The sequence below is a fragment of the Crocodylus porosus genome, unplaced genomic scaffold (assembly GCF_001723895.1).
Source record: "Crocodylus porosus isolate Cpor-Errol unplaced genomic scaffold, CroPor_comp1, whole genome shotgun sequence".
Classification (NCBI taxonomy): Eukaryota; Metazoa; Chordata; order Crocodylia; family Crocodylidae; genus Crocodylus; species Crocodylus porosus.
Window position 1 is genome coordinate 79,464,897 of NW_017728943.1, and position 9,729 is coordinate 79,474,625.

At 40.4% G+C, this 9,729-nt stretch overlaps 1 protein-coding gene across 1 annotated transcript in view; it reads right to left on the reverse strand.

Annotated features, from left to right (window-relative positions):
- DNAH8 (dynein axonemal heavy chain 8) overlaps window positions 1-9,729 on the reverse strand; it is a 310,177-nt gene that overhangs the window by 121,052 nt on the left and 179,396 nt on the right. Inside the window, exons 55-58 of the mRNA XM_019549625.1 lie at window positions 7,732-7,866; window positions 4,750-4,872; window positions 2,263-2,476; window positions 1,299-1,408 (exon numbers count right to left, since the gene is read on the reverse strand). Coding sequence (XP_019405170.1) covers window positions 1,299-1,408; window positions 2,263-2,476; window positions 4,750-4,872; window positions 7,732-7,866 — 582 coding nt within the window. The remainder of the gene's footprint in view (window positions 1-1,298; window positions 1,409-2,262; window positions 2,477-4,749; window positions 4,873-7,731; window positions 7,867-9,729) is intronic.

A 9,729-nucleotide genomic window follows, 5' to 3' on the forward strand; every position in this document is an offset into this window, starting at 1 on the left:
AGCAGTATTGGGGGAGGCTTTGGGGGCAGTGGGGGGGGACCAGCAGTATTGGGAGGGGTTTTGGGGGCAGTGAGGGGCACAAGCAGTGCCAGGGGAGAAGGCTTTGGGGGCAGTAAGGGGCACCAGTAGGGCTGGGGGGAAGCTGCAGGGGTCTTTTAATTTTAACAACAGATTTTGGGTGTTTTGTTAAAGAATTTGATATTTTTCATCAGAGAATGTGACTTTTTTTATCAAAGAAAACCAGGATCCTTGGTGATCAGAACTCAGGACTTCTGTTTGACAGGAATGCCCTTATCATACAGCTACAGAGTCATTTTCTTGAGCTTAGTCTCTTTCTGGCCTTATGGATTTTGTGGTTTTGGCTGTACAGTAGCACAGGTCCAACAGGAAGGGCTTTGGATTGGTATAATTGTTTTGTCTATATATATATTCTCTGATGAGAAATGGAAGTCATTACTGTGGCCAAGTCTTCACAGTTTTTCTATTAGTGTAACTACTTCAGTTAGAGAGCCATACACAAGGAACCTTGCAAAACACAAAGGAACAGTCAAAACCCCTCAAAGGGGAGCCAAGATAAAGTTCAGTAGGACATAACAGCTCAGCAAAGGAAAGCACCATGATACAAGTCCAGAGATGTATTAAGACCACAAAGGTAGCCAAAGCAGCCCAAAAAGTTTTGTTAATTACATTCAGAACAGCTATACAACCTATTCTAAGTGGCATATCCTCTAGGTTACCTTACTCTGAGGACAGAGCTTGGAAGACTGATACCACTATTTTCTGTTTCCCTGCTGGAAAATGGTAACAACTGTGGATAGCTCCATGCAAAATATGATTTTTCTGATTTTCCAGTGCCTGCCTAAGTTATGATAAAAGCTACTTTGTGTGACCTGGTCATGCCTTCTGCCAGCTCATTTATTGCAAGGCAGTCACTCTTTTCTCAGGTTTCAACAAAACCAGGCCCTTCAATTTGAAATCTTATCTAATACAAGTTCAGGCTACTCTACCCACTTGATTCAAAGGAAAAAAAAAGAAAATAACTTAGCTCTTTCAGTTCAGGCCTCAAAGGTTCTTCAGCATCTCTCAGTAACAGTAACCTTCTTCAGGTCTCAGTTCTCTCTCAAGAGCTTTTAAATGCTCTTTGCTGGGAATCCAGACAGGAATCTGATTCCCCCTATCTGTACCTCAGTGTCAAGCAGAGCTAGCAGCCATTTTTGGTTCCTTAAATGGTCCCTACACCCTGTTGCACATTGTTCATACATAGTGAATATATTTTCATCATTTTTAGCATTGTGTACCTTTGTCCACTGCCATAATATTCTGCCAGTTGGGACTAATTTCTTGATTACGTCACATATCTCAGGACTGAATTTTCTACATGGGTGAAAGTATCCAGAGCCAATAATTCCTGAAAAACAGTAAGACACAAGACAAAACTTTAGAATAAATGTAATATATGCCTCATTCTTTCCTAAGAAAGAACTGTTATTTTGCAAAACTTTTGGTTCTTTGGGATGTGTTATCCATACTGATCCCACTTCTGATGATTAGTCACCCATGAGATCCAATCCTTTTTGGCAAGTATTCTCTTGGGGCTGTGTCTGCACCTCCGCCTGGATGCCTTCACACCCCCAGGCATGAAGACATTAAAAGCAAAGCAGATCCAGTTATCCCTCAGATCCAGATATAAGACTCCATAGCAGAGGAGGGAAGAAGATCCACATGGAGAACACAACTTGAAGATCTGCAGTTATTATAAAGTAAAGTAACTACTTTTTTCTTCTTCAAGCTTTGTTCATATGGATTCCACTTTTTATGACCATCAAAGCAGGGTCCTCATAATTCAGGAGGTGGGAATGTAAAGTCCTATTTAAATAGCAATTACAAGACAGGTCTGCAAAAATGGCTGTTAGATCTTGAGGTCTGAGTTAAGTAGAAGTGTGGACTGATTCCCAATAAAGTGAAGAAGCTGTCTAAACCCTGGCTTTAACTTGCATGGGGTAGATCTAATCCAGCTAGAGAAGCTCTCAAAGGGTCTTACTGTACCAAAACAACATAAAAGTCAGCCCTCCCCACACTTAGGAATTGAAATCTGGCTACCTTGTAATTGAAGTAAGACTCAGAAAAGGATGAAATCTGGGGGTACTACTGAACTAAATTTATGTGAGAAGAGAATTAAGTTTATAGCTTACATGGCTTAATTGGCAATAAATTATACATATACACATATATTATATATAAATAAATAAGTAAAAAGAGTACCAAAGATTTTGTCTATGGATGCATTGGATGGCAACGTGCAATTAAATATAGAAAACTGCCTCTTTAAACGCTGTGGGATATCATTACGACCTCCTCCAGGATGTATCATAGCTGCTATTAACTGTACATCAACAATTGTTGTAAAGTCTCCAGGTTTATCCAAACTGTACATTCCTTCCATTTCCATCATCTGGCGCACTATTTCATTTGTGATCTATAAAAAAAAAATTCACTAATTACCATTCCAAAGGAAAATAATGGAAAACAATCACATGCTAATTTCTTTAAATTGTGCTGTCTTGGTACTTGCTTCCAAAGAGTGTTTTGTGCTTTAAACTAGACATAGGTCAGAACAGAGATAAAATTTCAAGATTACATAAGAGATAATACCTTATCCCAGAGGACAACAGCCTTTTTCAAGCCTCAGGCTGAACAATCCAGCTCCAGTCTGATAGGGGATGGGTGGCTTTGGCAATGCATTGATGGCAGAGGCCAGAGCAGTGGGAGGGGAAAGGGAATGCTCGGCTGCTGCTTCTCCCAGGCCTGCTTGGCTGCAGTGCGAGTGCACCTCCCAGCAGGAGCAGAGCTGTGCTGTACTGGGCTAAGATGGGGTTGGGACAGAGGGAGAGGTGGGCAGAAGTGAGAGCAGTAAATTTCAGTTCCCCATCCCACCTATCTATCTATTCACCAGCAAAAGATCTACATGTTAACTAGAAAAATATTAATGAGTTTGTCTACCATTTTGTGGGAGGTACTGGCAAAGAGTTGAATAGAAAAAAAGAAATTGTTAGTTAAAAAACTATAAGCTGTAAACAGCTATAACTGAAAACTGTTTTAAAAGACAAAGGGAATGCTATATAGTAGGTCTAATAAAAGATATCACTAGAAACCTTGCTTTTTGCATATTTCCTGGATTATCACTGGTACAAGAAAACTTCAACCCTTCTTCTTAAAAGGGAAGCAAGATTTGCTAGTCAAAAGCTTAAATCAACTGTTCGAGATTAACAGTTATATTTAATCAGCCCTTACACTGGTGTGAGCGAGCTAAAGCACTGTAACTTTAAACCTGAATAAAATGGGTTTAAAGTTACAATGGTTTAGTTCTTTTTATACCAGTGTAGGAATGAACAGACATAATTATTATGTCATAGCATCTTACACTGGCACAATTTACTACTAGGATAATTGCTACATTTGTTCACACCCACAGTATTCTCCAACATAATTTTAACTGGATGCATCTACACATGAAATTAAGACGAAACAATAAACTCTGGAGCTGTCTGAACCAAAATAAACTGCTCCTGGGCACAGCATCTACACATGAGCCTGGGACAGTAGTAATTTGAGCTGGGCAGAGCAGGCCCAGGCTGGCAGGGAGTTCAGCCCTGGGCTCTGGGTGGCAGCATCAGGCAGTAGAGGGGCTGGTTGGGGCACGAGGATCTTGAACCTACAGACTTGCGTGGCTAGGTGGGAAGCAGGAGTCTGGCCCCTGCCTGGTCACTGTCTATATGTGCATTTCAGAGCAGTTAATGACTGCTGTAAGATAGTACTGTCCTCAACAGTACTATCTTACAGCAAAGCTAATTAGTTTACTGCACCCTAATACCAGTGTAGGTGTAGAAAGTGATGCTTTACTGCAGTCTAGCTGGCACTAAAATGCATGTGTAGATGCACCCACAGATGGAGAAATCAGATTGCTGCTGACTTCAGTGAATGGGTTCTAATGCCTTTTGGAGCTGGTATTCCTATAGACCTATCTGTTGCCAAAAGGTTTTTTTATGTACCAAATAATAAAAACTTTGATGATTTCTGCCCTTTGCTTTTTTGGTTGAAAGAAGCAAATAATGTTGTAGGTCTTTCTTAAGAAGAAATGTCCAAGAGAAAGATTCTGCAGGCTCTTTAATCATTTAATGTATGCAGTACATTTTCCCATGGTGTGAATTGGCTTTGGACAAACAAGCAGACAAATGTCTTGGGAAATGTAGAATGGAAATAAATATTTTAAAATAAATATTTAAGCAGCGTTAAGAACTTTTATGTCTGCCTACAAGACACAGATGGCTTTTCCATAGAGAACACAAAATAAAACTTAAGCTTTCTCTAAAACAGCACTAAGTGACAGTTACCGTCAATTTAATATCACACAGAAAGTTAGTAACATGTTCTTTTGGGAATTATGCTGCTTTCATATGGTCTTATAAAATATGAAATAACTTAAAATAATGTATAAAATAGTACTTCTAAATCTGAAATATATATCTGAGATGTCTAATCTTCCCTTTTTGCTTCATAAACATATTATTATATGACTAATTTCCAGAATGTATTTATAAACAAAAATACTGCATAATAAAAAAGGATAAAATCTTTCCTGTATGTAAAAAAAAAAGGTTTGAATTATGGTATTTAACACAAATAATTACATCTGAAGTTACTTTAGAATATATTTTGTAATATATTAAAATATTAAATTTTGAATGATACCTGATCACCCCATTCATTGATAATTGGCATATTAATATCATCAACAAATACAGTCATTTTTCTGCCTCCTGGTGGTCCATAAGTACTACCCATGCGTTTGTCCACATAACTCTCTATCGTCCTCTATAAAAAAAAGGTTCTCATTTATTGTCTATTCTGTGAAAATAATTTTAAAATATTCTGTATACACTTCTATTTATTTTGCACTCTACTTCTTGTTCCCTTGAGATAAATGAAATTTTCTACCAGATCATTTTCTTTTGTTAACAGCTGCTCTCTCAGTTCTTCATGAATGGACTCTGCCTATCCCTGTTATTATTAGTGGGTTCAGGATTAAGTCCTGAAGTTCATTTCAGCCAGCAGATCAGTTCTTCTAAAGTTGAAGAAACAACTCTAAATTATTAGCAATAAACCCACAGTTAACAATAAGTTGTATGACTTTTTAGAATAAACAGGTTGTTAAATGACTGAAATGTAATTCATTACAAACTACCACAGCTGGCAGGATGAAATAAGAAGCAGTTAAAAGGAAGACAATTATCAGATAACAATTTGACAACTGACAATTTAGAAAAGTAGGCCAAGTTTTATTGGTAAAGGCAATAGAAACTTTAATGCTAGTCTCCTTACTTATTTCACATGCATTTTCACAGACCTACATTTTGTATATTGGCTTCTATTCCATGCAGGGGAGCATACAACACACCAGCAGACTCCCTGTGCCTGAAGAAGGATGTTTCTGCCCAAAAGCTTGCAAAGAACATTTTTTCCAACTATTTAGCTGTTCTAGTAAAAGATACTACATTTACCCAAAGAACTGTGTCTGCCTAGTCTCCTTACCCAGCACAGAATTAGAACTATCATCTTTTCTTCTTCTCACATTATCTTCTGGGGGGTGAGTCTTAAATGTGGGAGAGGTGAGCAAGCCTTCTGGCTATCTGTTTGAGACAGCAACCATTGCCAGTAGCGTGGAAGTTGTTTTTCTGGTGAAATAATCTGGTCATTGTGTGCAAATGAAACTGGCAAATTCATGCTTGTTGGGAGGTCAAATGTATGAGAAGTCATAAAGGGTATTTAGGATCAAATCCTATATCACCATGACACACCTACATATGTAACCCAGGTGGTACTCCAAGAGTTACCGCCTCTCCAATTGAAGGGATCAAAGCAGATGCACAAGCACTGTGGGAGGTGTAGAGACTCTCCTCCTCCTATAGAGCAGAGCCAGACCACCGATGGGGACTTAACCATATACCTTTTAATACTGGGAATATAACAGGCATAAATCAGAGGGTATAGTGGACACTATAATGCCCCAAGGGGGCAGGATTCAACAAAGGTTAGACACTTACAATCATGGACAAAAAACAGGGTTAAACAAAATATAAAACACAAACAGCAGAACAAACAATACGGGTTGGTGAAATATAAAAAGGCACAAAATGAGAAATGTCAAATGACAAGGAAACATAGGGCTTTAGTACCTGGAGGAGGAGAAAGGGGGGAAAACACAATGGCCCTTTTCTACTGCAAGAAGATTTGCTTCTTGTTAGCACACTCACCCCAAGTCACCTCAGCTGGGACTAGAAGCCAGATCTCCTACATGGTAGGCAGGGACACTGCCACACAACCACCACCGGTAGCACTGCTCTAGCCTGCTAAGGGTTTTGATCTTCCCGGAGCCCCGGCCTCACGTCGAGCTGCCTGGCCTCTGATTGGAGGAGCTGGAAGCAGAACTGGGAACCTCTCAGGTCGCTCCTCAGATCCTTGCTGATTGGTGAGGAAAGGAAATCCCAAGTCCTCCAATCATCTTTTGCCTTTTCAAAACCCCTGGGCTAAGTCACTGCCAGCTAGCCTGTCACACATAATTATGTAAGTGCAATTTTTTCAACTTAGAGTATAAATTCTGTTTCCACTTGTACCACTACACTCAGAAAGCTGCACAATGGCTACATAGGCTCCAGGGCAGAAAATAATCAATTTAAGTCCCCCTTTAACAAGAGGGGACCAATACTACATCCCCCACTTCCCAGGAAAGTTACTATCCGCTGGAACCCTAGCCCTACCTTGATCCACTGGGCCTCTGGACCTACCTTGATCCACCAGGCTTCAGGTCTGCAACTAAAATGCTCCATTCCTAATTGGCACCCACTGTGGCCTACCCCCAGCAGTCTTGTTAGGGCTCTCCCATGCTTGCCCCCCTTGACCAATGAATGTGATTACCCCTGATGTGACTTTGGCATCTTTGTAGGGCCAACTTTATTGCTTTAGCTCCAAGAAACTAATGTTCTGATACTTTCCAATGAAATTACACGTTTTGCTCCGGTTTCTCAAAGGATGGGCTGACATTTGTTCTGAGTTTTTTTTTTGCAGAAGCCAAGTTTTAATTCCCTTGAGCACCTGGAAATCTGCTTTTGTACCTCTTAACTTGGTTCTTGCATAGTTTGTATGCAGCTATTATTACAGTCTGCTAGAGAAGTGCCACCCCAGAGGTCCCAAAAGATTAGACCTTTAAAGTTTCAGTGATTCCTCATTTAACATATAATATTAAAAATGAATAAAAGTTAAACCTATAAAATGAACTATTTGGAAAAAAACCTGACTCAACCAATCTTTTCCCTAGGCATACATTTCTCATGGTGTGAAGTAAAGTGTGAGACATAGTCCTAGAATCCCTACAAAAAATACTGAATCATCTCAGAGCTCCATGAAAACAGGACACAGTCCATTTGTGAAGAATGAATGAATTTGTGCACCTCTGAACTATTTACTATACCTTATTTTAATTGGAAAAGTATTTTGGTAGAGGATTTTCAAGAATGACTAAATGACGTAGGAGAACAAGACCCTTTCATAGGAACTTGCAGTCTTAACTCACTGAGGATATTTAACAAATGTTAACCTATATTAACAAAATTAGGAACTTTCTAAATAGTTACACAAACAAAAATGCGTAAGTATTGCATAAATATAAGCTTTTACCTGAAACATAAATGGCTCTGTGGCAGAGGAAAAGTTTAAACATTTCGACAAATGTTGTTCAGGGTCGTATTTTTTCAAATAAGCTTTAATCATTACAGATTTTGCCGTTCCTTGTTCTCCTGTGAGCAAAACTGCCTGTAATAAACATTTAAAAAAAAAAACTTATGACAGAGCATTGCAGAAATATTTTAAAGCACTTGGTATTAAAAATTATAATATTTAGTTATGAATGCATTATACTTGTAGGATTCCTATACCACTATAAAAACTATGAGGGTTTACCATCCCTTCCAGATACCCCAACACAAATTATTGAAGATGGGAGGCTAAAAGGAGTAAAATAAAAAGAATATGTATGGGAGGTTCCACAACTTTTTTCCTTGCAATTTCTGTGTATCACATTGTTCCTAAAACAATCACTTCAATAGCTTCCTTAAAGTGGTCCATTTGAGCTATTAAAACTGCATGTGGTAAGGACATTATAGGACCATCAAATGCAGTTTCTGACACATGATTTCAATATAAAATTTCTTACCCAATAATTTCCTTTCTACTACCATTGACTCCCACAATTTTGCCACAAAGAGCTTCCCTCTTCCTCTGAAATTTCTTAGAAGAGGTTCTGCATTGTAACATGGTGTAGCAGGGCACTGTTTGTGCCTGCCACCTTAAGACCACAGCCAAGCAGCCAGCAGGTGCTTGATTGTGGCAGCCATTTTGACCCTGGCTGCCTATATAAATAGTTCAGTTCCCTACTGGCTGGTCAGGCAGCAATACTGCCTAGCTCGGAGGCTTCTTGGAACATCCTGGAGGTAAGGGAGGAGCTGTAGGGGATGGCTCGGAGGCTGCTGGTCCTGGCCATGACCTAAAACTGCACCCTGCTGGGAGTGGGTGGCCTGGTGGGGCTCTCGGTGGCACAGGAGCCCCCAGGAAATGCCAGGCCACTTACCACCCCAGTGAAAAGCAGGTTGGGGTGCCTTAACCCCAGCTCCCACAACTGGGTGGGTTACTTGCTACTAGGGCCTGGAGGGCAGATGCCAGGGGAGAGAGTGGGGCTAGAGACTCAGACCTGATTGAGAGAGTACCCTCAACTGGTCAATGCTGGGGCCAGGACCAGAATAGTCAAAAGGGCCAGGGGCCCACCGCAAGGGACACCCAGAGCTAAGAGGGCCTGGGGTTTCTGACTGGCCTTGGAGGTGAGGCCAGGGCCTGTATGTCTAAAGGTCCCAAGGGGACCACACCTGGGAGGGTAAAATAGTTTCAGGGAGCTAGATAGCCTGAATGAAGGTGGGGTAGGCTGCCTAAATGGAGGGATCTTGGAGGGGTCCTGATAGGAGGATTCCGGTGGCCCAGTGTGTGCCCAGTGAGTAACAGCTGGATGCCATCTGTGAGGCATGGGGTGTAGTGTAGGGAAGGTACAGAGCTGCAGATAGCGCCCCCTGGCATCAGGGTAGGAAAATAGGCAGCCTGCCACCTAATTAAGACAATTATTTAACAACAAGGCATGGCAGGTGGGAAGGAGAGAAAATTATCAGGTAAGGAATTTTCTATTCCACAGGCTATTTCCTACGATTTTATGTTGCCTAAGAACTAGCAAATAGAAAAATATAGGGAAACAGAAACAGGCTGAAGTTTTTTCTTTTTTTAATTTCTTGTCAGTAAATACATATGCTTTCACAATACAGAATTTAATCCATCTGGCCATGAAGTGGCAAGTTCTTTGGGCATCTTAACTATTCAAGTAAAAAGAAACAAAGAGCATGATTTTTTTTTCCAGTTTGGTATGTCTAAAATAGATCTTTAGTACTGGACATGCCTCCAGATTATACTATTACTCTTAAGCAGGATATTTTTTTCAGCAAAATGTTTCATAGTTTCATAGTAGCTAGAGTCGGAAGGGACCTAGGAAGATCATCTAGTCCGACCCCCTGCCTTGGCAGGAAAGAGCACCGGGGTCAGATGACCCCGGCAAGGTGCTCATCTAACTTCCTTTTAAAA